The sequence below is a fragment of the Engystomops pustulosus genome, chromosome 5 (assembly GCF_040894005.1).
Source record: "Engystomops pustulosus chromosome 5, aEngPut4.maternal, whole genome shotgun sequence".
Lineage (NCBI taxonomy): Eukaryota > Metazoa > Chordata > Amphibia > Anura > Leptodactylidae > Engystomops > Engystomops pustulosus.
The window spans coordinates 53,998,274-54,025,738 of NC_092415.1; the positions used below are offsets into that span (position 1 = coordinate 53,998,274).

The following is a 27,465-nucleotide window of genomic DNA, read 5'->3' on the forward strand; positions in this document are numbered from 1 at the left end:
TATTTGTAACTCTTCTCTCTCTCAGGCTGGCAGTGAACCACGCCCCCTTATTATTCTGACTGACAGGTCTCTGTCTCTTCAAATCACTGCCCTAGCTCTTTGTACTTCGGGACTGTCTGCTAATATTAAACTACAGACATATAAAGCTCTATGTACAGATGGGAAATATTGTGCGTTTTTTTACATAGAGCCTTGAGTTACATTCATGACATGTGACCAGAGTGACATCATTGCTATTCTTAGAAGGCTAAAGGACCTGCAAACTGTACACCATGTATGTGGTTACATGAAATCAGAGCAGCCTCTGATGGAGGATGGAGAGGAGTAGAAGTCCATGGAGGCTGCTGTGACTTCATGTGGTCAGATACATGCATGGGGTATAGTTTGCTATTATTAAGAAGCTAAAGGACCGGAGATGATGTCACTCTGGTCACATGACATGAACTGTGACCAGTAAGGAGGAATAAGGAGTGGGGAGGAGTAGATTGGAGGGGCTGACTGAGCAGAACACACCCCCTCTGATGACAGGTAATATAAGATAAAAGGTGATTTCTGTGGATGTAAGCGAAACAAATTTAAGCTAAAAGGCGGCTGTGCTCTATAGGAACCTGTCACTGGCTGTATATGTTCTGCTTAATGAAAACTGCACCAATTAAAAAAAAATTAACTCACTTTCAGCATAATACTGACAACAACCTCGTATTTCTGTGATTTCTATATTTATACTGAATTCACTTTACATCTGGCAAATCTGCAGCCCCAATGAATTGACTATAGTATATATTGACTATACAGCTTTTACTGTATACTGTACGTGTGGTGTAACCACAATAAAAACACAATATATTTCCAAACAGCTTTATTATATCAAATATGAATTTTACTATGTAAAAACAAATATAATACAAAATACAGTACATATACTGACAGTGAGAATTAGATGGGATAATAAAGGCATCATATTAAACATACTGTATCAAATGGCTTATAAAACATGAGGTTTAATTTAAATGGCCTGATTACTAATGTACATATTTACACATTTTACTAAAAGAATCATAAATTACATGCATGTAGATATCATGTCTGCCTGTAATTGCTGCCATCCTGCAGCGTCTCTGTGGCTGTCATCACAAGTCTTGTTAGGGTGGTGCCACACATGGCGTTTTAAACCCGTTTTTGGTCCGTTTTTAAGCAGTCCGTTAAAAAATGCATGCGTTTTTTGAAAAAGCAGCTGTTTTTGACAGGTTTTACCAATTATCTTAATTAAAAAACTGGTCAAAAAAGGGATTTGCTTTTTAAAAAAAAAAAAAAAAAAAAAACATGCGTTTTTCAACGGACTGCTTAAAAACGGGTTCAAAACGCCATGTGTGGCATCACCCTTAGCCATTTCCCCAACTTGTTTCACAGTCGCTCTAGAGCCATAGTCTGCAGTGTTCTGTGATAGATTATTGTAAATGTATAGAAAGAAGCGGCAATAACAAGGCAGACAGAATCAAACTGAATATCAGAAGATACAACACAGAATATATAGTAGAATTTCTCTACATGTGAAGTCCGGCTTCATTTTCAATCTACAACAAGACGGGTCAGCATTCCTGCTCGGTTTCACAGATGTGGCTGCACCAGAACCAGGCGCAACGCGTGGCTCATGGCAAATAAGAGCAAGCGTCAGAGGCGACTATAAGCCCTGTAACTCGAGTATTGTAATTTGGTGAAGGGTGCATCTGGCTCTATCACCATCAATTGCTTTGCTCTTGTGTTACTCTAAGATGTATTAGTACAACATTTCATGGCTTTCCTTGTATCACCCTGCGACTTCACATGATATTAATAATAAAGGCACACGTGCTTAGTAATAAACCTGGATACACCTGAGCCACACAATGGGCAGCAAGAGGAGAGAATCTATGGCTCTATGTGTGTAATACCTGCTCCTACAGGATCTATTAGGAAAACATCAATAATCAATCTTCAAGCGCCTGATGCTCCTGAGAAATAAAATACTCCTAATATCAGATTGTTGTAGTCCTATCTGGATAGCCTGAGCCGTTACATAGGATCCGCCAGAAGAAAACCTCTTTATTGGCTTTACCCCACAGTTTTACAAATTATCCATCTTCTTTTAGGATACATAGTTAAAAGGCAGCCAAGGCATTGATTGCTGTCAAAGGCTTCAATGCAAAATGGTAAAGTATTTGCACCCTAAAGGGTTATTTTCCTACTCTGTAAGTTGCCCTGACATAACGGATCCTATTTACACTGGGTAAGGATTATGTTACCTTACAGACCTGATCGTGGTATCATATGCCCCGATTAGTTAAGGTAAGTGCAGCATCTCAGGTACCACAGTGGCAACAATGTATTCACTAGAAGTTCACAGCAACTAACCTGAAAGTTCACTTGTATTCAAGCTACCTGGGAATCTTGTTTGTTTTTATTAAATGGAAGCACTAGCTAGTTTATTGCTGTGCCTACCGAGTATTGTCACCTGCAGACCCGGATATTCTGTTATATGGCAGATTAAAACACAACAATAGTACAAGAAGTGTTAATACACACAATGGCTGATTACTACACATACCAGTCCTTAAATAACTCTATTATAATGTTATTTGTGCTGATATTGTATAATACAAAATACCTGGTGATAATGGATACTCGTAACACACTTATAATGTAAGTGATAGGGATACATTATAACAGGTGAGTGCAAATAGCATGTGTGCACAGCTAGCCAAATACAAAGCATATCACTAATAAAGAAACCAACATGCAATAGTCTATCACAACACTGCTAGAAGGTGGATGAGCAATGACACGGATGTTCAAATCAATAAGAGATAAGCTCTCTGCAGAACACGCACTTGAAATTACTGCATTAAGGATTTTTAAGTTTCTTCAGGACCCTCATGTCCTAGCCTAGAATACAGAGTACAGAGTAGCTGCTCTGGAGGATAGCAATCTAAGCCTTGCACATTCAGTCACTTAAAAGGACATTTACCACCAGATCAAGGATTGTAAACCAAACATACAGACAAACTGGTGTGCGCCCCCTGTGGCAGGATCTGCTCTTCTTTTAACTTCTTATTCCCCGTTTTTTTTTTAAAAAAAAAGGCTATTAGAATTATGCCCTTTTTTCTTAAAACCAGCGTATAAGAAGCTAAAAGAAGAGCATATCCTCCCAGAGGGGGCACATACCATTATGTCTGTAGGTTTGGTTTACAATCCTTGATCTGGTGATAGATGTCCTTTAATTTTAATGAGCAGCATGTAATACTTAATATATCCTGTGGTGGCGCTGCAGGACAATGAAACAGCTTGATTTCTATGGAGATCAGGTCGGATCACCAGAGGTCTTATAAAGTGGGACATCCTGCTATAAGCTTTTCATTTCTGGACCATATCGTTGTCCAGCATGGACAACGAGTTTTGAGGAAGCTTAAAATGACATTAAAAAAAATAATAAGCAGATAAAAAAAAAGCACAAAAAAAAAAACAAAAAAAAAATCAGGACAAAATAGATGCTGTGGAACAAATGAACTGAACAACTTTGAGAAACATAAGGCAGCCAACAATGGGTTAAAATTAAACCTAAAGAACTTTGCGCATACAAATTCATATTTGTAACAAAGAGAACAGATGGGGGGTTCTCCAAAACGTGAGTAAAGTAGTAATACTATGTGGTAGTAGAAGACTGTCTTGGCTAACTTTTAAACAGTTTTAGTATATCTGTAAATGTTATTATTTTAGAGCAAAATTAAATAAATTGACTATGGCGAGGATGTTTTTTCACAGTAAACCAATTTTACAAATTTTGCAGCCACTTTCAACAATATATACAGACTGCTCATAAAGAACAGTGGTTGTATATCCACAACATGCTTTAGTATGAACACTCTTCTCTGCCATCGCAGGAATTCAAGCCTTAACTCATCCCATTCACCGCGAGACCTCTCTGCCAGGCTAGCGGCCTTCTTATTATGTAGTTGGCTTGGTTATTTTTTTTGTTATGTGATATAAAGTAGTCAACAGACAGACATCTACATTTTGTGCCTGACTTTTCTCCATCACCCACATTCACCCATATATTTGTTATATATATCGACAAGACAATACAATAGAATCAGTCATCAGACTGTTTGACTCTTTCTAACCTTATACTACAGCAGTATGTGTATTACAATGTGGCCACGTAATACTGGTTCAAGATTTAAGAAACCTTCTATTAGATTACACTATCAAGTCTGTTACATTCTTACTGGCTTTAGTTTTTGTTTTGTACTTATATTGTGCTGTACAAACTCTTGCTGTACATGTCATCCAGAATATCAACCATCTGCCAGTTACTCTTTGTTAGGCTCAGGTCAAACCTGCGTATGGGCTTTCCGTTACACTATCCGTTACACTATCCGTTAAAGGAAGGTGTACGAAAAAAGGAAGATCTCCCACTCACCTTCTGGTCCCCATAGAGTTTGATCAACCTTCCCATACACATCCTTTATAAATAGTGGAGAAAGGACACTTACTGCTGCACTATTTTTTCCACTATTTATAAAGGAACCTGCCAAAGGTGTGAACTGAGCCTTACCCTCATAACAAGTTATGAAGTTTTCTAGTTCACACATGCAGATGCAGGGGTAAAACAGCTAACATGACACTTGTCTGATGCTCATATTCAACATTCAACACAGTAATACACATACTATAATGCTGTAAATCTTCAGGTGCTGTGTAACTACAAGTCACAATATGTCGGCGTACTTCTAGTTCCCCAACACCTGGAGAGCTGCGGTCATCTAGCTCCACTGGAAAGTATACAACACTATCAGAAGATCAAGTAACGTCTGCCCAGAATTCAGCCATAAAATACATCTTATGATGTAGTCTTATATAACCACATAATGTGATAAAAGTAGTCTTTGTCTGTAAACCCAATAGGTACACCAGCAGCTCTTCTACACACCATTCCGATCGTCTTCTTGGCACCTAGGTTCTGTTTGAATGTCTCATGAAGTGTAACATAGAAAGATCTAGAACTCTTTCAATAAGAGCCTCCTCCACTATGTTTATGTCCTAAAGGTTAAAAACAGAAAAGATTATAAGGGTAATACAAACAGTTTTGAAGAACTGCACAAAATCTGCATAGAACCTATGTCTGCAAAAGTCTGAAACTGGGCATAGACACATGTGAAAATATGCAATATGGACAACATATAATAAGGTTTGCATAATTTCACATCTGAGAGTTGACACTTAAAAAAACAAAAACCTGTACTAAAAAATCTATGTTACTTTCTCCTCAATCTTCATATTCAATAAGCCTAGTGACAGTGTGCCCTCCATACGGAGCCTTTTATTATAAATTGTTATGTATTGAGTACTACCATACAATACAACATGCATGGGTGAGTTCAAGCAGTGGGAAGGGTGCTGGATTTTCTGCTTCTCATTGATTTAATAGGGAGGCAGAGTTTTTCTTGTTTTCCACAAAATGGGGGAAAAAAAAATCTGCATGAAATTTCTTGCTGCAATTTCAGTCTCCCAGAAACTGCAACGAGTGGAGGAACACAGGTAAGCCCCCTTATGTAGGGTTCAGCCTTGGTTTTTTGTTGCAGAAAGAAGTAGGTGTTTTTTGATTGGATTTATAGGTAGACAACTGCCCCCAAAATATGAGAAAGACTATGGATCGGTTTAATCCAATGTTAAAAAAAGCATATGATGGTTAAATTAATGCATATGACAGTAATGAGGCAAAATAGATATATTTTACTCACAATGTAATTCTCATAGTAAATTGAGTGTCTGGCATGGAGATGGCTCAGGAAACTTGAGTTATAGCTCGGGTCTCCTCCTGGCATCAGATGACAAATGGGACATCTCTGAAAAAAAATCAGGGTGAAAATATTAGTAACTTATAAATGTCGCAAACATCTACCTTGTACCCTTTTGTCTAATACAGTCTGGAACAGAATATAGTCTGCTTTTGCTTCCTTTATGATAGGTTTCAGTAGAGCACAGCCTCCAGCCACAGATAATCATACTCATTTGTGTCTATGACCTTTATAGTTTTAGCAATTGTTGGCTTTTGGAGAAAGAAAAGTTGTACAATTTTCAACAAAGTTTCAAATCTCTTGTCAATAGAACTTTGCAAGGAGTTCAATACTTGGAAGGCCTTGACTGTTACACAATGCTACATGAACAGTGGCGTTACAACAGCCGTAGCGGTTGCTACGGGGCCTGGGTGGCACAGGGGCCCGGGATGAACAGACAAGACAAAAATTTATAAATTATATTTTTTCATGCCCATATTCCCAGCATACTGGGGCAATGGGACATTAATACAGCCCCTGTCCTCCCAACTAATCCGTGGCCGCCCAACTCCGCCTCTTCATTTGTCCCCACTTCATTTGGCGCCGAAAGCCCCCGACAGCGTCCCACATGGCCTGGCCATTTCAACTGCAGCCTGCCGCCGGGCTGTCCTACTCAGTCCGCGGTTGCCCACCGGCCTACTCCAACTGCGGCCGGCCCAGTATGTACACTCCGTTCGCGGCTGCCCGACCGACTCACTCCATCCGCTGCCTCCTACTACTTCCGTGGCTTCCCAGACGTGTATGCCACAGCCACCAACCAGCCCGAAGAAACCCACTGGCATGATGCCACAGCAGCCGGTCTGCGAGAAATGTAAGTCCCTATATATGTATGTATAGTTATATGAATGTATACTGTATGTGTGTATTAGCTGTACAGTATATGCTGTATGTGTGTATTTGCTGTATATGTGTGTATATGCTGTACAGGAAAGAGAAGGAAAGACAGCAATCCAAGTCCTGCACGATAGTTCATAAAGGGTGGTGCTCGCAGCCAAAGGTTTTGGTACACAAACCTGAGGAACAGGACATCGATGCAGGAGGCCACAGCACGCAGAAGGTTCCAAAGAATGAAGGCTTTATTCACATAAGAGGCATAAAATTCGCGACATTTCGATTCGCAATGAATCTTTCTCAAACATGCTTGAGAAAGATTCATTGCGAATCGAAACGTCGCAAATTTTATGCCTCTTATGTGAATAATACCTTCATTCTTTGGAACCTTCTGCGTGCTGTGGCCTGCTCCATCGATGTCCTGTATATGCTGTACAGTATATACTGTATGTATGTGTGTGTATTTGCTGTATTTTATTATTTCTTTACATTTTTTAAACTTTTTTTTTTCACTATTTCTTAGACCATCTAGGGTACATTAACCCTAGATGGTCAAATCGTTCCCACCATATACTGCAATACTACTGTATCGCAGTATATGGCATTTCTGCACACTATACATTACAGACCCGAGGCTACCATGGCAACCGATCGCCGCCCCCTGATGACGTTCGGGGGAGCGACGATCGCAGGTAAAGAAAAGTGCGGCCGGCAAAGAAAAGGTTAACACCCGCAATCGGGGCAAGCACCATCCACGGGAGTTAGCGATGGGTCTTTGCTGCGATATGCAGCAAAGCCCATCTATTTATAAAGAGGGCTCAGCCCGTGAGCCCTCTTCATACACCCTTCATAGCTTCATAGTACGGAGCATGAAGGGGTTAAATTAACAAAACTGCACCTAAAACCACCTTTAAACTGATTGTACTGCAATGTGTGACCGCACCCTATAGAAATCTGCTATGGGGCCCTGCCTCTCCTAGTTACGCCACTGTACATGAATACTGTATATATTTTACTGTATGGTTTGGTAAAGTAAAATCACATGTTATGGTAAAATATTGGAAGCATTTCTATGTTTTTACATGAAACAGAAAAACATCATGTCATAAAATTCCTTACCACCAATTGCGTCTCTGTATTGTGGGATGCAAAGCAATGCTGTACAAGCTCATCTTCATCCATTTCTTCAGAACAGAAAGGACAAGCATACGTTTCCTCTCTGAAAAGCAAAAGCACATACTCAGACATCTAGATATACAATATGACATTTTTTATGACAAAGCTTCTCATATAGAGCCTCTTATTGGTCTTAGACTAGGCTGTCATGTTTTTATGGTGGTCTAAGTATTGCATGGGTCTCCTGTGAGGGGCAGAGCAGTTGCTCTGATGTCTTGTGACAGCCGAGAACCTGCTCTAATAACCGTATAGGAAGATGATCCGTTTTGGGATGATTAACCCATTAGATTCTACAGTGCATGTTGACCATAGTGTCCTAAATGCTTTACGATTGTGGCGTGACAATGGTTTCTATGGGTCCTCCATGTAGGTTTATCTATTTGTCCCTCCTTCCAGCTAAGGTGTAGGCTGCCATACAGTGTATAACACACTGTAAAAGTATTGCAGTGGGTAAGCATAGCACTATGTTAAAAAAAAATCCAACTTTCCCTTTAAAAAATGCATTTTATCTATGTATTGTCCCTTTAAAAAATAAGTCCTAATATGGCTACTTTGAAGGAAAAGACTCAGTCTTATCATGGTACAAAGTGGTTGCCAACTCCTTTACACCTCCTAAGCTGCTATAAACGTCCTAAATGCACATCCATGTGTATAGGTGTTATGGCAGGGTCCACCTTCAAAAGGTTAAACTTTCTGTACTATGGACCTCAAAAACACAGTTCTAGAAACACCTAAGGCCAATTAACCCATAATGGGAAAAAATTTCTTCTGGTCCAGTCAGAATAATATCCCATCTGATGTGATTTTTCCTGTCTCTCTAGAACTTATTCACAGTCTTGTTCACGATATCCTTTGGCAGCTAGGCCCATGGTCTTTTTTTCTTCTAGTAATAGGGATGAAGAGTAAGACGATAACAAGGGGACCCAAAACCTGGTAACAAGTTCCCCTTTACCACATTCCTGATAAGTCAGATAATACATAGAACCCATCATCCCACTGACACAATGTAACATACCTGATTTGTATCTTTCCCAACTCTTCTAGAGGTCCATACTTTGTAATATATTGCTGACACATATTTAAGTGTGCTCTCATTTCACTCAGGCATATCTAAAAGCAAAATGCATACAAGTTAGATGTTATTCTTTGAAGAAAACCTTCAAATACAAAATACTTGCTGTGTTTCAGGCGGTAGAAAGATTTGATATAATAATCAATAAATTCTGATTACATGGTAATGATGGACCAGCATTGGGAGAGAAAAGTACTGGACCGCACATCCACACATTACACAAGGATCTATTGGCGCTAGGCTGCATATACAAAACAAACTTGAGGTTCTTAGTTACATTTTGATCAAATTGTATAATCCCACTAACCACTTCATGGTGACCTCGTTATAATGGGTCCCTATGCTAATAGGTGCGGCATCATATGGCATCCACCACCGATGCAACGCAGCACCAGCCACTGGCATTGCCCCATGGCTCCGGGCCCTGGGTTCCCACTGTAATAATGGCTTCTACAAGCTCCATGACACATATGTTAGACATGTTCTGATTAGAGATGAGCGAGCACTAAAATGCTCGAGTGCTCGTTATTCGAGACGAACTTTTCCAGATGCTCGAGTGCTCGTCTCGAATAACGAGCCCCATTGAAGTCAATGGGAGACTCGAGCATTTTTCAAAGGGACCATGGTTCGGGAATAAAATGTGTTAATTAATTGAAAAAGAATGTCTTCTGATAAGTTAGCAGATGTATGCAAACATCTGCAATCTATTCTTCACTGTTCCGCGCGTATATTATCTCCCGACAAGTTAGCAGATGTGAAGAACAGTGAAGAATAGGATCATTTAAGTGAAAAACACAGTGAAGAATAGATTGCAGATGTTCGGCACATCTGCTTACTTGTCGGGAGATACGCTGTCTCCGTGCCCCGCTGTCTCCGTGCCCCGCTGTCTCCGTGCCGCTCCCCGATGTCTCCGTGCCGCTCCCCGATGTCTCCGTGCCGCTCCCCGCTGTCTCCGTGCCCCGCTGTCTCCGTGCCCCGCTGTCTCCGTGCCGCTCCCCGATGTCTCCGTGCAACGATGTCTCCGTGCGGCTCCCCGCCGCTCCCCGATGTCTCCGTGCCCCGATGTCTCCGTGCCCCGATGTCTCCGTGCCGCTGCCTGATGTCTCCGTGCTGCCGCTGCCCCATGTCTCCGTGCTGCCGCTGCCCCATGTCTCCGTGCTGCCGCTGCCCCATGTCTCCGTGCTGCCGCTGCCCCATGTCTCCGTGCTGCCGCTGCCCCATGTCTCCGTGCTGCCGCTGCCCCATGTCTCCGTGCTGCCGCTGCCCCATGTCTTCGTGCTGCCGCTGCCCCATGTCTTCGTGCTGCCGCTGCCCCATGTCTTCGTGCTGCCGCTGCCCCATGTCTTCGTGCTGCCGCTGCCCCATGTCTCCGTGCTGCTCCCCGGTGTCTCTGTGCTGCTCCCCGGTGTCTCTGTGCTGCTCCTCGTGGTCTCTGTCCTGCTCACCGTGTTCTGCAATGTATTCTTCACACATATATATTGTTCTTCACATACTATTTTGTTCGCACCGTTCCGCGCGTATCTCCCGACAAGTAAGCAGATGTGCCGAACATCTGTAATCTATTCTTCACTGTGTTTTTCACTTAAATGATCCTGTGTTCACTGTGCTCACTGTTTTTATTCTATTCTTCATTGTTCTTCACTGTGTTTTTTTAATTAAATGCTCGATCTCGAGCAGGGGAAATACTCGTCCGAGCAACGAGCAGTTTCGAGTACCTTAATACTCGAACGAGCATCAAGCTCGGACGAGTATACTCGCTCATCTCTAGTTCTGATCCATCATGACAAATAATCAGCCAGGGGCAGCATATAATGGTGGTACAGGACCACTGACTTTAAAAAGACAACCAAATGTATGTTTTTAATTATTTTTTAATGGAAATAATATATGACTGGTCACCTAAAAAGGATGACATGTATAATTGCACGCAAAGATCTGACACTTCTTCCTTACTTTGTTTACTGTAAGGTTCCGCAGGCATCTTATCTACATTCTGCCTTACCTTTTCTTCACATTCCTCACAATTCTGAAATACAGTTTTCATCTTCTTCATGATGTCCACAGCAAGTGTTCCTTCTGATGAGAGGTGAGTCCGGCAATACGGACAGGCATAGGCGTTATTCCTCAGACTAGCCTTTATACAAGACTGACAAAACCTACAAGACAAGTGGAAATATGATTATTGGAATATGGAAACACAGCAATGAGCAGAAAGAAATAGGTCATAGAAGAATAGGAGCATATTAAGGGAAACTGTCATCAGTTTTGACAATACAAAACTGGCATGGAGATCTGTATAACTATACCTCTATGTGTGTTTTTAGTAGCAACAGGACTGTGAAAATGCATTTATATTCCAGTATTGGAGCTGGATTTTGAGCGGTCTGGTGTGTGAGATCACTTCATTGAACACTGCACAGCCCTTCCCCCTTGAGTAAAAGTTGTACTATTCACAGACATATAGCTGGGGGAGGGGCTGTGCATAAGTACATTGAAGAGATCTCAACAGAGTGCTCCAAATCCAGCTACAATACTGGAATATAAAATCAATTTTAGTTTAGCTTTAACTCAGACACTTTAATAAATCTCCTCAAATAGATTTATTGGGTGACCAGCTGCTTTAACATACTAAATAATGAAAGGGGGTTCCTAACTAGAGCTCCCAGTGCTTGTATGTACACAGCCTTAGTATGGTTGTATACAGAAATCATCATGTTTGCAGAACAGCCCAGCTCCTGGGTGTGTTACCAGAGCCCCTCTGTGCTAGAGCTTCACAGGCTGTTACACTCTCTCACCCTCCCCTCTGCTCCCTCAGCACTTCCCCTTCCCTCTACCTGATGTAATTTCATTGCAGCAGGGAAAGTTTCAGCACACAGTGGAAGCGCTAACAGCCTGTTAATTTGCAGCACGGAGGGGCTTTAGGAACCGACCCAGTAGCCTTTCATGCTCATTAGCATAATTGTACATGTTGATATTAGAAGGCGGCCTTGGATAACAAATATAAAAAGATTACCACAGTGACAGTGCCTGTATCTATGAGTAAGTGCCCCTGCTGTGTCACACTTTATTTTGATGACAGCTTTTCTGTAACTTCTATGCAGCTGAACTGCAATACCCAACACAATCTATAATAATATTTATTTATATAGCGCCATCATATTCCCTAGCGCTTTACAAATTATAGGGGACATATACAAGTAAAATAAAACATTACAGAGTACAAATAGCCATATGGAACAATAGGAGTGAGGGCCCTGCTCACAAGAGCTTACACCTATGGACAAGTGTGTGATCAGAATACAACTTTTACTGTAAGAGTAGTGTAAGAGATGAAAGCTGCCATTCTTTGTTTTTCTTTTACACAGTTTTATAAATCTTACCTATCGCTCCTTACAGATTTTGGTTATATGCATGTATCTTATTCTTGCTCGTTTTATGAGATCTGTCCTTTTGAACTGGACAATGAGAAAAACAGCTGTACCCTCTTGATAAGAATATCTCTGAAGATACTAAATTGTATTACCCTGCTCCTTCTTAATCGGTGACCTTTCACATACATATTTTACTGCAGTTGAACTGTGATAAGAAACAGACCTCTGGAAACGTATACAAATAGTGTGTGTATATATATATATTTCTGCAGCTCCCCACCATTGCCCGGTCTGGTAAATAACTGCTCTTTAACAAAATAGAATCGGTTAATAAAAAAAAAAATATTTATCTATCGCTATGTATCTATCGCTCTGTGTCTGTCACTCTCCCTGCCTATCTCTCTGTCTCTCACTCACTCACACTGCCTTTCTGTCTCTCACTCACACTTGTCACGGCTGCCCCTGCGATCCACATCTTGGATCGCAGGCACACCCATGCCCCTCTCCGTGGCGGCGGCCCTTCCCACCCTCACTTACCTCTCCACGTTCCTCCTCCCGTCCCGGCTGCACTAACTTTAAAAGGGCCAGACGGCTTCTCCCAGCATTCCCCGCCGGATCTTTGTACTACACGCTTCCCGTGTGCTGATCTTCTGTTGTGACCCTGGACCTCTCCCGACTCTGCTCTTTTGCTGCCAGCCCTAACATCCTGCTCCGTCCCTGACCTAGAACTGTTGCCGCCTGCATTGACCTACTGTCTGTCCCCGACCACGAGATTGCCTGACGATTGTGTACCTCGACCGCCACTGTGGACAAGTTGCACCTGTGGAAACGACCTGGTGGCACCACGCCGCAACAAGACCAACCCACTTTGCAGCGGGCTCTAGTGAAAACTGGACTCCAGTCCCAGGTGTCGGCTTGTGTCATCCTCCGCGTTGGTCCACTTGCTTCACTACCCCAGAAGCCTGACAACACTCAGTCAGTCTTTCAATCACTCTCTCTACCTGTTTTTCACCTACCCTCCCTGCCGCTCACTCACTCTGCCTGCCTCTTTGTCTCTATCCCTGTACCTCACACATAAGTTGTCTTATGCTCATTGCCTATAGTAACCCATCAACACTCAGAGCTCAAATACTAATTATCTGAAGCAAAATGTTAACCATACACGGCTCAGCTTTTAACTGCTACGGCAGCAGCAGGCAATGGCTCCTGTATATGATGGGTAATAAGTGTATTTTGGAAAGCGTGCATTAAAATTTCAATTCAGAATCTAGTCCATGATGTCCCCCGAGTCACAGAGAGCGACTGCGCAAAATTTGTTGATAATAAACGTGACAGTGCAGATTCTTTTAGTGGATATACATACACACAGCTTTATATATAAGATATACGGAAAATTGATATAGAATGTATAGTCAGTAAATCTGTTTGAGTCTCTTAAAAAGTATTTTTTCTGATGTAAAAGTCACAGATTACCTCAACTGAATGGAGCCAATTCCCTTGAGTATCCACTGCACTAAATACCGTTCATATCGGATCTGCCATAGGGAAATCTAAAACAAGCAAATGTAAGAGCTTATCCTCATTCAGATATTGTTTCCATGAGGTTAATGATTAGATTGGAGAAGTGTTGACCTAGTTTTACAGATCTTGAACTATCCTCAGTCACCCATAGTTATCAAATAAGTATGACTGTAAGGATAACTCTATCCATGTGTAACCTGATAGAAACTAGATAAAAGAGCCAAAATAATCTATGGAGACAACAAGTCACATCAAATCATATATCAGCATCTGTTCCATTCAGTAAAAAAAATGTAAGAATATGTTGTCACAACTACAGCGCATAATGAGCCGTATGATCGTTCAGCAAAGCCAACTTACAACATGTGGCTATCCTGACCATAACTGTAACTGTATCCATGCAGGAAATTGATGACACAAGGAAAAAAAGGAAGTAAAAAGGGGAAACTTTATGGCCAACACCATTAGGTAAGAAAGCCACCTATAAAGTAGGAAGACTTATTCTGTAATTCTGTAAACGTCTTTGCTCCAAATCTTTCAAGGTGGTTTCTCGTATTTCAGTTTATGAACAAGGCCGGGTGCAGTACTACACACATCCTGAGGGCAGGAGTGGTGCTGCCTTTGAGAGAATGCAGCTAGTGTTCCTTTAAGTAAGCCATACACTTGACTGAGCACCCAGCAAATCCCATGTAAAAAAAAAAAAAAAAGGACCAGATCATGTATTTTGATACAGTTTGATACTGAATAATGTTAGAGAAAATGTCAGAAGACGTACCTAAATGGTCTGTGCACCTTTAGCAAGCTGTATATGCAATATTAGTCCTCAATATAAGATTTGTAGGTATTCAACACTCAACACCCCCGAATCAGCGGAAGATGAACAGATAAGATGTACAGTTATGCTTTCTGTGGTCATATCAGATTACTACGGATCAGATCCCTTTTGTGTGAAGGGGTTAAGGTGCAGTGACTCAGTTCTGGCGAGAAGAGCTGATCTGTGGGAATACTGGGTCTCTGCACCCCACAATCTGTTATTCATCTGCACTTTAAACCCACAATATCAATAAGTAAAACCCCTTAAAGCATATCTAGAATACATGTTTAAAATCAAAACCATCCCAATACAATAATGTGCAGGGGTGTGAGAAAGCAAAAGATTGCTATGACACTGGCTTGTGAAATAGTTGCAGGACACACTGCTGTCCTCATCTAGTGTCATGTACGCAGATGCCCTTTGGTGAATATGCAGACTGCACAGCCGAGCTCTTCCATAATGACCTGGTTAACAATCCACGTCTTTTACAGTTAGACCTGAGGTCTTGAAGGCCCTTTTCATAGAGTAGGAGAAGCCCTGATGGACACAGGAATGTTTTTGTTCTTTCATGCTTCCCCTCTAAAACTCGTGGACATGCTGGATCAGGATGATATCATTTTGGGCACAAGCCAAAAAGGACAGATAATATGAAAAACACATGTTAAAGTTCAAAAAGTCAGAATTTCCCAACCTGTGGTAAATGTGTGGTTATCCATTTCCCTAATGACTGTGTAAAATGTTCAATTCTGGGGTCATAATTTGTATAAAATAATAGACCATCTAAAGCCACTACAAACAGAACATCTAAGGCTTTATTCACATGCCCATCGGGGAAAGGGGGGGGGGGGGTTGCATGTACGTCCCCCATAGACAGCAATGGGCGCACAGAGAGATACGGTCCTATCTCTCCCCGTTTTAGGGTCACCCCTCCTCCTCTCCATCGCGGCGAACATATGCCCATACGTTTGTGTGCTTGTAGTGAATATCCACCAGGAGATTTAACCACCTTCCATTTCTGTATATTTTAAGATTGAATGATGACTTACACTCTTACTTTTTTCTGAATAAAAACTGGAGCTAAAATGTAAACAGTGAGATAAGCAATCACTGCGTGGAAATGCAATGACCTAATTTCTTAATGAGAACCTGTCAGGCAAATTAACCACCAAAACTAAATATATTTTCATAAACTGCCATTGAAAAACATTGCCCCTATCCTTACATTAAGTTTACATGCCAGTAAACTTAAACAATCAGGTCCTAAAGCTGTATGCAAATTACCTGAGAGAAGTCTAAAGAGCCATTACACTATTGAGCAGTCCAGCTTATTCATGAGTGTCAGGCACAGCCACACCCCCTAGTACTTGACTGACAGCCTGTATAATGACACTCCTGGTGCTCATGCTCCCTGCAGCCTGTGTTTATGAGATATTCCTATTTCCATGACTGACAGCCTGTATAATGATGTGACACTCCTGGTGCTGGCCCCTGTATGTGCTTCCTGGTACTGGAGCCCCCTGCATCCTGTGTGTGTATGAGATACTCTATACACATGACTGACAGCCTGCATGATGATGTGACACTCCTGGTGCTGGCTCCTCTATGTGCTTCCTGGTGCTTGTGTGTGTATGAGATACTTCTATACACATGACTGACAGCCTGTATAATGATATGAAACTCCTTGTGCTGGCTCTTCTATGTACTTCCTGGTACTGCCCCCCCTGCAGCCTGTGTGTATGAGATACTCCTATACAAATGACTGACAACCCGTGTAATGATGTGACACTCCTGGTGCTGTCTCCTCTATGTGCTTCCTGGTGCTGGTGCCCCCTGCGGCTTGCGTGTTTATGAGATACTCCTATACACATGACTGACAACCTGTGTAATGATGTGACACTCCTGATGCTGGCTCCTCTATGTGCAAGTTAAATCCCGCGGTTCTTTCGAATCCGTCCGATCGTCCAAGGTCCCCCCCCACGATTTGTGTCGCATAAAAGCAAAATCCGAACGTGTGCTCCAAATAACCCCTTTTAAATACTTGTCCCAGTGGTGCAAAACGGAAATAGTCGGGTCCGTGGGCCCCTTAGTAAATGAGCCCCATGGTGTTTGCATTGCGATGCCTGACCGAATCTTCATTTCCAGTGAAACACAGCACCTGTACATGCACGACACCAGGTGCTGGTTACCCATCACATGGTTCACTGGAAATGCAGATATGGCCGAGCTCCCCCCTGAGCGCTTGCATTGCAATGCAAACGCCATGAGTAAATACACGCCAATGTTTTCATATTTGCTTCCATTGATGTGAATGAGAGAGGAACCTGAAGCGACCACAGTATAAAATAGCTGATTAGCAGGAGTCTTGCGTATCTCACCTATTCTATGGATAGGTCATCAATAGTTTAGGGTCTGAAATGATGATGAGTACACAGTCATTGACCAATTTGTGCCAGAAATGTTTGTCACATAGTATTGTATATATAATTTTTCCCCACAAATCAATAGCTCTTGGGATGTAAAATAACTTTGCCTATTAATTTTGTTACCCATATCCTGCAGTTTCTTTGCTATACCCCTCAGATTACCTCAGTGCGGCAGCAGCTGCTTCCTAGTCCATAGTATAAACAAACTCTACAAACTCCTGGGAGGGGAGGGGCTGCTGGGAGGAGGTCATGTGACAGAGCTCTCAGTGTATACAGCAGTGTTGGATGTGTTCAAGTCTGTGGGTACAGATGTTTCCTGTACAGAATGGTGAGGTAGATCTCCCATGTACCCTATCAGTTCCTCCATCCCAGGCTGTGATTCTACAGAGTTTTCTCTGTCTGTCTTTGCTCCTCATGCTGCAACCCTTTCCCTACCTTGTCATCAGGCAGCATCAGCTCTGTGCATAGAAGCTATTAACCCTTAGTGCTCACACAGAACAGGCTATATGCTCCATGTAACTGTTACTTATGATTACTACCACTTATTACATGTTCCCTGCTCCTCCATGTGATGGAAGCTGCCAGGCTGTCACCATAAAAATCCTGTATGTGGACTGTGCAGTGTTCAGTAGATTTACTTATGGGAAACTAAATGGATTTAATGCTCAATTACTTTGAGAGAGAACACATGGCATCATGGGATCTGTGGGCAAGCTAACTGTCCTCAGCTTGAGGGCATAGACTGACAGACATTAGTCTCTGCCCACTTCATCTCTAGTGTGAAAGATTTTAGTCAAATACTTTCAGAAAAGAAAAGAAGCATAACTTTGGAAAGAAAAATGAGCAGCACAAAGTAGGCATCATTCTGTTTTTTTAAAGGGGGAAACATATCTAATAATTTGGTGACATCATTATAACTTTACAGTTACGCTTTAAAGGAAATCTACCATCAAAATAAAAGTATGATAAACCAGAGACACTTACTCATTGGTACTATGGTCATCATCTTATATTTGTTATCCATGGCCTCCATCCTTCTATTATGCCAACGAGTCTGAAAGGCTCCCTGAGCCCCTTCATGCTAGAGCTTCACATGCTGTCACACTGTCTCACCCTCCCCTCTGCTCCCTCAGCACTTCCTCTCTCTGCCTGATGTAATTTGACTGCAGTAGAGGAGGTTTAAGCACACAGCAAGGGGGAGAACTCCTTGTACAGTGTAACAGCCTGTGAATCTGCAGCACAGAAGGACTCAAGTAGCACCCGCCGGAGTCCTTCAGGCTTATTAGCAAAATCTTAAAAGAGGATTTTAGAAGGAAGGAGGCCATAGATAACAAATATAATAAGATTACCACCATCACAGTGCCTGGATCTAGGAGTAAGTGTCCTGGCTACATGCCTGCCACAGCAGTGACTCAGAGCAGAAGGGAGTTGCTGTGCAAAGAGATTTCACACAACAGTGCACCATAACGTTACAAGTCCAGTTACAATTCTGGAATATGAATGGTTGAAGCTGCGAGTAGGTTCCTTTAATTTTCATTAAGCTCTTCTGTTATGGAAGAGTATAAGGTTATCTCATAAAACCTTAAAGTCACAGTAGACAAATTATAGATGCAGGTACAGCTTCTGCCCTGGGGCACAGGAACTTCTAGTGACTTTTGGTCATTTTTATGGAACTGGTAAACTGAGCTAAGAATAACCTGTCTGACCGGACGACTTTAATGAAGAAAGCGCTTGTTTACATTAGATATGATGATAAAAATAACAGCTGTGTTTGGTTAATATCCTAATGGACAACCTAATAAACTGAACCTTGGCTACAAGCATCAGTCACATTCCAAAATGGGCAAATAACTAGAAAAACAAATCAAAGTTCAACCCGACTCTGAAAAAGAGAAGTCACATGGCGAGGCAGGATTCATTTAAAGTCAGGACATGTCTAAAGGAAATCGCTTAGATAAACTAAGAAACAACTGGGGATGGAAAGAAGTGTGAACAATGGCCAATGCAAATATATGTCAGCACTAAGACAACAGTGTCTGTACACTCAGGGATTAGATTATAATCTCCTGGTGTGATATCTCCATCACGTATAATGGAAATAGAAGAGGACATAATTAGGACTGTTGAGTTTTTTACTGAAATACCCATAATGTTGAGTTTTCCCATGGATCTTTGCAAGTCTTTAGGCGGTGTTGGTGTGCCAAACTAACATGTGACATCATTTCATTATGAACGAAGTTGCTGGAAGCCACTTGACCCAAACCTCCTAGGCTTAGGCTTCTGTCCCCTGTAGTAACTCCAAGGTCATATGTACATTTCCCCATATACTTGTCCAGATATAAATGACAAGAGTTCACACTTACATTGCATGTTACATTCCAGCTTTCACTTAGCCTTTGAGTTAACCTCTGACATATCATAATGAAATAACTCAAGCAACTAATGGTTTACAGGCCAATCCAGCCCTGAGAAAGTAATGTGAAATAAACAATTTATTACATTGGGGCATGGAGTTGACTTAAAGGACATCTTCCCCCAAGATGAAGGATTGTAAACCAAGCACACTGATATACTGGTGTGTACCCCAAATTATGCAAATGAGTCTGTAGGGCTTCAGGAACCTGGAGGCACCTGGAACCCCTCAGGCTCATTTGCATCATTTTAAAGGCATTTAAAAAAAAAAACAGGGCATAAGCAGCTAAAAGAAGATCAGATAAGAATCTGCCAGAAGGATCACACACCAGTATGTCAGTGTTCTCAGTATACAATCCTTCATCCTGGTTGTAGATGTCCTTTAAAGGGTTTTTTTTCACAAATATGGGGCTGGGCCCAGGTAAGAAAATAAAAGTACACAGACATTGCTCCAACTCCTATTTCACTCTGATACTTCTGTTTCCAGGCCTTAACCCCAACTGGAAGTTCATGGGGGGGGGGGGGGTCACAGAAGAAGCTTTATCCATTAATAGGCCCCTTGGACCATATAAAACACAGTAAGCAGAGTTCCCTCGGAAAATGGAACTGACGACACATGTCCAAGGATACCCATGTCCATATCCTGTGAGCCCCCAGAACTCACAGAAAGTCAGACGCAGGGCCCGAAATCAAAAGTACTGGAGCTACACCGGAACTGGGCTGAGGTAAGCGTGTGTTCTTTCAGTTATCCGGCCCTCTGCTTTTTTCTGTATTCCTTGTAACCCCTGTTATGTATTTACTTGACATACTGGGGTTAGGAGGAGCTCAACTGATTCCAGATCAGTCAATACAGAGAGTGGAGCTGGACCTCCGTCCCTGCTCTCTACTATAATTTCAGCACCAATCTGATGTATCTCATCTGAAAAACCTGGAAATCCAGGTATCCCTTTATGTTCAGCATAAAATAAGTATAATTGTTAAGATTTTCTTTTTAACTCCGTCTCAACATGGCCCATCAGACATAAGGTTCTTTGTGCACTATAGATCCAGCAATATTCACATTTATATCCTGTGGATCATCCTTAGTCATGCTCTTCTCCCACTCCCATTGTATTCTTTCAGGAAGCGGCCTGTGTTTGTTCATATGATGTCATTTCCCTAAATCGACAGCACAGCTTCTGTCTGTTAGTGCACTGGAGAGTAAAACAAATACAAGCTATTGCAACTTGAGCCCTATGGAAGATATCAACAGGACGGACATGGCAGCTGTTATACACAGGGGCTCCTGCTCACTGACTACACTCATTTTACTAATGGACTGGAGTTTTAAAGAACATGCAAACCAGAAAGCCACAACAGCGTTGTACATAAACCTGGGATCGGGCAAATGTTGACCACAGGCACATAGCACAAATCTGCCTTACAGCTCCTGTACATTAGCAACACAGCAGCCAGAACCGGCTGTAGGGCTTTAGCCCTGGATATGTGGATAGAAAACCAAAGCAAATATTAGGAAACATGCCCAGACATCAGATACATGGAATAGCAGACTAAGCTTCAGCTAATCACAGGCTGTTCCACTATGCAGGAGCACTTCCGCCCTCAACACTTTGGGGCACATTTACTAAGGGTCCGCACACCGCATTTCCGAACCATTTCTGATTTGCGCCGCATTCAACAGAAGTTTTTGGCGCACATGACACAAATCAGGGGTGGGCCGTCGGACAACCAGACTGATTCGGACTAAGTGCGGGATTTAAAATTCAAATTGTGTCGCAAGACATGCACTTACATACACCAGGAAGAAGAAGGTAAACCCCGGCGCACCTCAGCGGGGAAGCGACACATGCAGGATATCGGGCGCACGATCTTGGTGAATCAGAATCAGTGCACCAGACTTCATCCTCGTCGGACAGTCCGGATTGGGGATCGCGGCAGGACCGGGTAAGTAAATGTGCCCCTTTGTGCTGCAACTTCCTCTGCTGAGATTACATCAGACAGAGGGAGGAAGTGCTGAGGGAGCAGATGGGGAGGTTGAGTCTTAAATCTATTAGCATAATTTTAAAAGTTGATTTTAAAAGGTAGGAGGCCATGGACAACAAATATATGATTACCACAGTCACAGTGCCTGGATCTTTGAGTAAGTGTCACTGGTTTACCCTGCTTCATTTGCTTTAAACATATGTTGTACATATTACATATTGGAATGTTGTTGTTTACATTTTCATTTCTCTATCAATATTTAATAAAGCTACTACGGTATATTCTACAAATTGCATCCTGGCCACTAAAGCCTAATAAGAGGCTGACACTTCTGTGTGGGTTTTCTAAACAGGAGTCACCTCATTTACATCACACACAAGATAACAATAGGAGATAACGTGTCTATAGAGAACACCATCATTGCCTCCACTAATGACAACAGATGATGTGACACCCACTGTGTATTTACACCCCTCCCAGTACAGAGCATGCCTAGATAACCCACCATAAACTTCAGTGTAGGCTCCAGAGTATTACTGCCTAGGGCCATGAGTCTCCTACTAGAATATCACTAGATGCTACTAGAGGTCAGGCAACATGGCCGCCTCCATAATCACAGACAAATACTGTACACAAAAAAAGTAAAAGGAAAATGAAAATAACTTTTTAATATATATATATCTAAGGATATCAGGACATCCCCCAGCAGAAATCTCAGATTCACCCTGCTAAATGCTTTTTGCTATGGAGAATGTATTGGACCCATTAGAGGGAACTTACAATAATTGGTCTGTGCAAACAATCGCTGTGAAGGAGTCTCCATATACCCCGGCTCCTATGTACACAAAGCAGTTTATGAGTCTCCATATACCCCGGCTCCTATGTACACATAGCAGTTTATGAGTCTCCATATACCCCGGCTCCTATGTACACATAGCAGTTTATAAGTCTCCATATACCCCGGCTCCTATGTACACATAGCAGTTTATGAGTCTCCATATACCCCGGCTCCTATGTACACATAGCAGTTTATAAGTCTCCATATACCCCGGCTCCTATGTACACATAGCAGTTTATGAGTCTCCATATACCCCGGCTCCTATGTACACATAGCAGTTTATGAGTCTCCATATACCCCGGCTCCTATGTACACATAGCAGTTTATGAGTCTCCATATACCCCGGCTCCTATGTACACATAGCAGTTTAGGATCCAGTAATGGCTGTGTGTAAATAGACAGTCAGTGAATGTTAATGGGTGGTCAGAGTGGTAGGACAAGTGCTGCAGATTGTTATCTATAATGACAAGGCACACAACTAATGACAGCTCCATCTATACTATTGTGTCTGTATACCTGTAAGGACACGTAAAACATGGACAGTACTTTAACTCAATAGAACTGGACCCAAAAAGACAAGTAAAAGTGATGCTTGCCTGTTGCAGTCTATGGGGGACACCTTGTACAGAAACAATCCTGATGTATATACTTCAGAAAAACATAATGTGAGCGTACAGAAAAAAGTACTTTTTGTACACATGAGGTGTTTGTGAAGACTAAAGCGATCTCCTGCAGCGTCCTGTATGGAGGCAGAACTATGTATAAGCCTTTTTTACTTGGCTGGATGACAGAACAAAGAACAATGTGAGATATTCTGGGGAATGTAGGTCAGCACTGTGGATACTGATCGTCCATGCTGTATAACTGTACACAGAGGAAGGAACAATGAGCCCTACTGTGCCCCATGCTGCCAACAAGTCCGTGTGCCACCGACCGCCATACCAGACACGATTACGGACAAAGAGGCCGCCATCACCCGCATTAATCCTACAGTAGGAATCAGACTAGTCCAATGGCTAACAAATCTGTCTGTCTATTCGTCTGCTAGGGCAGTATTTTCAGACATCTGGTATTATACAGAAATTTGGCTCAGATCGATGGTGCCACACACGTTGGCGAAAGTCAGCGTGAGATGAACAGGACTTGTGAGTCACAAGATAAGCGCATAACTGCATTATATGTGGAGATGGCAGCTCAACACAGACTTCTTTATCTGTGCAGCATGTGCCATTGTCAGGAAGGCCATGTGGAGCCCTGACCTAAGGGGGCAGGAGGAGTCATGTGACCTCTACCTCCCCCAGTAGTGCCCCGAGGGGTCTATTACCTTCTCAAGTAGCTAAAAAGTTGTATCTTACTTTCATGTATGTGGTTGCCCCATGAAGTCACTCACTAGCCCAGGACTGAAGTAAGTTTAGGTCAGATCCCGCGACCCCCATCATGGTGCATACTAGGGGTTGTAGAACAGTCACATCTCGCCCTCCCCCCTCCAGCAGCCGAGGATGCACTTACACATGGCCACAGCGTGTCCGGGTCGGCCGGTTCAGCACCTCCAGGCACACGGCGCAGTCATAGTTGGGGTTGGTTTCATCTATGTTGAAAGTCTTCTGGTCCCTGTCGCTGCTCAGTATGGAGCCCATGTCTGCTGTCCGGTCACCGGGGATGTGCTGCTCCTTTGTGCGGGGCACTGGCTACATGTGCGGAGCAGCTCGGGTTACTGCGGGGCTCTGGCCAATGAGCTCCGGCCGCTATTGTTGGGGAGCAGCATGTGCCGTGTACACAGCAGTAACATGAGCCGCCCCGCCTCCCGGCCGTACATCGGCTTCTTACTGGCTGATACTGACGAGGGGGCGGGACATGTCACTATCCTGCCAGCAACAAAGGACAGGCCGCACATCATGGACAGCTCCCGGGAGGAGGCCCCCGCACAGCTGTCACCTACCGTACTACGTAGTAGCCATGTGTATAGTCACCTACCGAGCTACATAGCAGCCATGTGTATAGTCACTTGCCGTACTACGTAGTAGCCATGTGTATAGTCACCTACCGAGCTACATAGCAGCCATGTGTATAGTCACTTACCGTACTACGTAGCAGCCATGTGTATAGTCACCTACCGAGCTACATAGCAGCCGTGTGTATAGTCACTTACCGTACTACGTAGCAGCCATGTGTATAGTCACCTACCGTACTACATAGCAGCCGTGTGTATAATCACCTACCGTACTACATAGCAGCCGTGTGTATAGTCACCTACCGTACTACATAGCAGCCATGTCTGTTGTCACCTACTGTACAAATCAGCCATGTCTGTAGTCACCTACTGTACATAACAGCCATGTCTGTAGTCACCTACTGTACAAATCAGCCATGTCTGTAGTCACCTACTGTACATACATAACAGCCAGTTCTGTAGTCACCTACTGTACATACAGAACAGTCATGTCTATAGTCACTGTACATATGTCAGCCATGTATGTTGTCATTTACTGTACATACATAAGATATTGGGCAGTTCTGTAGTCACTTACTGTACATAACAGTCATGTCTATAGTCTCTGTTCCGACGATCATGCACTCTGGCGCTATTCACCAAGATCGTGCACACGATATCCTGCATGTGTGTCGCTTCCCCGCTCAGGTCCACCAAAGTTCACCTTTTTCTTCCCGATTCATGTTAGTGCATTGTCTTGCGACACAAATTGAATTTCAAATCCCGCGCTCAGTCCGAATCAGTCGGATGGCACGCCCCCCCCCATTCCTGTTGCATGAAAGCCAGCGGCGCTACGCCAAAATCTGATTGTGTGCGACACAATCCCCTACTAAATCCCTGTAACAGCAACACAGATCCCGAAAATGTCGGGAAGTCCAATGGAAATGCGTTCCGCTGACCCGTAGTAAATAAGCCTCATCGTTCTCCTGTCTGTGACTGAACTGAGCTCCTCTCTGCAGCCGCCCCTCCTCTTGCATTGCAAGACAAACACACGCAGCAAACAACAGCGTGAGGAAAGTAAATCTACAAGCTACAGACAGACTTTATCCAGGGGAGGGGGAGGCACAGCAGAGCTGACGGTGTATGTTATTATCATTTCTGATCTGTCTCATTTCTTTTTCTGTGTGTCATATACTAGTTGAGTGTTAAATCTAAATGAGTCTGATCATTTAAGCACATTGTCTGCACACAGCATCTCATAGCACTAGAGGAATCATGAAGTCTCTGGTTAGAGTCCTGCCCACACTCTGGAATTCTACACTGACCAGCCTAGGGAGTGATAACAGCACTAAAACTGAGTAAAATTGTAAAGTAAAGGGTTAGAAATGATCTTTATTGTGTAAGCATCACTAGGGAGAGATTTTTCTTTCATGGACAACCCCCTTTAAGTTTCTTGATTTTAATACACATGGACATATGAGAAGAGATTAGCGGACCTGATGGTCAGTTTGGTCGTCTGACTAATTCTGTCATATTGCGGAATGAACAGACAATCACGCAAACTGATGCCCCTAGCAGCTAGCCATGGCTATGATTGGCCAGGCATAGATGGCAATATGTCCAGGTCAGGCAGCCAAACCCAACCATGAGGTCCACTCATCTCTACGTATGAGGTCTTTTTTGTGGAGGAGTTGCTGTGTTTGCACTTACGTATGTTAACGCATCTATCCAACACATCCCTCCTACCATAACTATCGATCACAATTCATGGCTCCACAATATGTTTGGTTGCAAATGTCTGCTGCCTTGGCATGACCTTTGATTTTGCATTATCCTTTAAGCCCCACATCCAGGGCCTTACTACTGACTGCCACCTCCCTTTCAACAACATCTCCCACACCTTAGTCCACGTCCTCATCATCTTCCACTTAGATTACTGCAGCATTGTCCATCTAATCCCCCTTAAATCCTTCTTTAATTCTGGTGCCCAGCTAATCCATCTCTCCATGTTCCTCATCGACTTGCGCACTGTGTCAGTTATTGAGATTAAAATACTAACCACAACCTGTGCGCACAACCTGGCCCTTCAACACAGATCTAACATAATCATCAATTATTGTCTAAGGGTCCGTGGACCACATTTTCGGCGGATTTCCCGACTTTTTCCATTTTGCGCCGCATTTAATTTGGTTTTTTGGAGCATGCGATCGGATTTTGACGCGTGAGAGCAGGCTCATTAGCGTGAGAGCAGGCTCATTAGTAAATTTGGGGCCATGGGCCCTTTGGGACTCAATGACCGCAACGAGCTCAATGTATTCTTGTGATATTTACTATCTCTTCCTTTTTCTTCTTTCATACTGGTCAGGCTACCTTGGCCACCTAATCCCAAGCCACCATTTTACTATAACTTGGAGCATATGCTCATACAGTATTCCGCGACCTGCGCCCCTTACCATATAGCACCCTGCGCCCTTTATAGCGCCCTGCGCCCCTTACCCTCTTCAAATTGTAGGGTGGTACTAATAGTTCGCTGTACATAAGTGCCATTTAGCATGGATCGACGATCAGATCGTCGCAGCTTTAGTGTCTTCTTGTTTTTAGCTTCAGCAGTGGGATTGAACCTCCGGTCCGGGTTTTGGAAGGACCTCCATGCCGGGCCTGGCGATCTATCATCCTCCCACTTACCTGAATAGTTTTAATTATCACCTGGTTGTCACATATACTTTGTCTCCTTGTGTGTTTATATAAGGATATTCATGTGCATCACTGAACTATTGTTGCGGTCTCATTGTCACAGGTGTTGTAATGCATTGCTTGTTACTAGGTATGGCCACGCCCACTAGGTTTGGCCACGCCCACCCGCGATCATGTGTATTTTAGCGATGATGCGGAGGGGCGTGGCCATCGGCTTGAGAAAGCGCCACAGTGCGTGAAACGGCCCCGTTGCCGGAACCTGTCTGTTTACCCCCCTGCATGCTTCCCCACCAATAAAGGACGCTTTTCCTGCTTTTGGAACCGGTGAGTGCCGTCATCTTTCTCTATGTTTATGTATGGATATCCTCTTTTATATATTGATTGAGCACCGCTGGAAAGTCCTGCCGTGATCACCCCTGCCCCTGGAGAGTCGGGCACGCGTTGGGCTGTCGGCGTTATCGTTGGGGCTGTGCCCGCCAGAGACTTTCTTCCATTTAATAGGATTTTGACGCAATCACGCCGACTTT

General features: G+C 43.1%; 1 protein-coding gene across 1 annotated transcript; it reads right to left on the reverse strand.

The window, feature by feature from the left end:
• Positions 1-3,162: 3,162 nt before the first annotated feature.
• Positions 3,163-24,108, reverse strand: RNF125 (ring finger protein 125). The gene is made up of 6 exons (XM_072152014.1): positions 23,824-24,108; positions 10,955-11,108; positions 8,896-8,990; positions 7,824-7,923; positions 5,778-5,882; positions 3,163-5,076 (listed from the first exon to the last, which is right to left on the reverse strand). Exons 1-6 carry the CDS (start codon positions 23,949-23,951, stop codon positions 4,990-4,992), a joined length of 669 nt encoding a protein of 222 aa, XP_072008115.1. The 5' UTR covers positions 23,952-24,108; the 3' UTR covers positions 3,163-4,989.
• Positions 24,109-27,465: the final 3,357 nt, after the last annotated feature.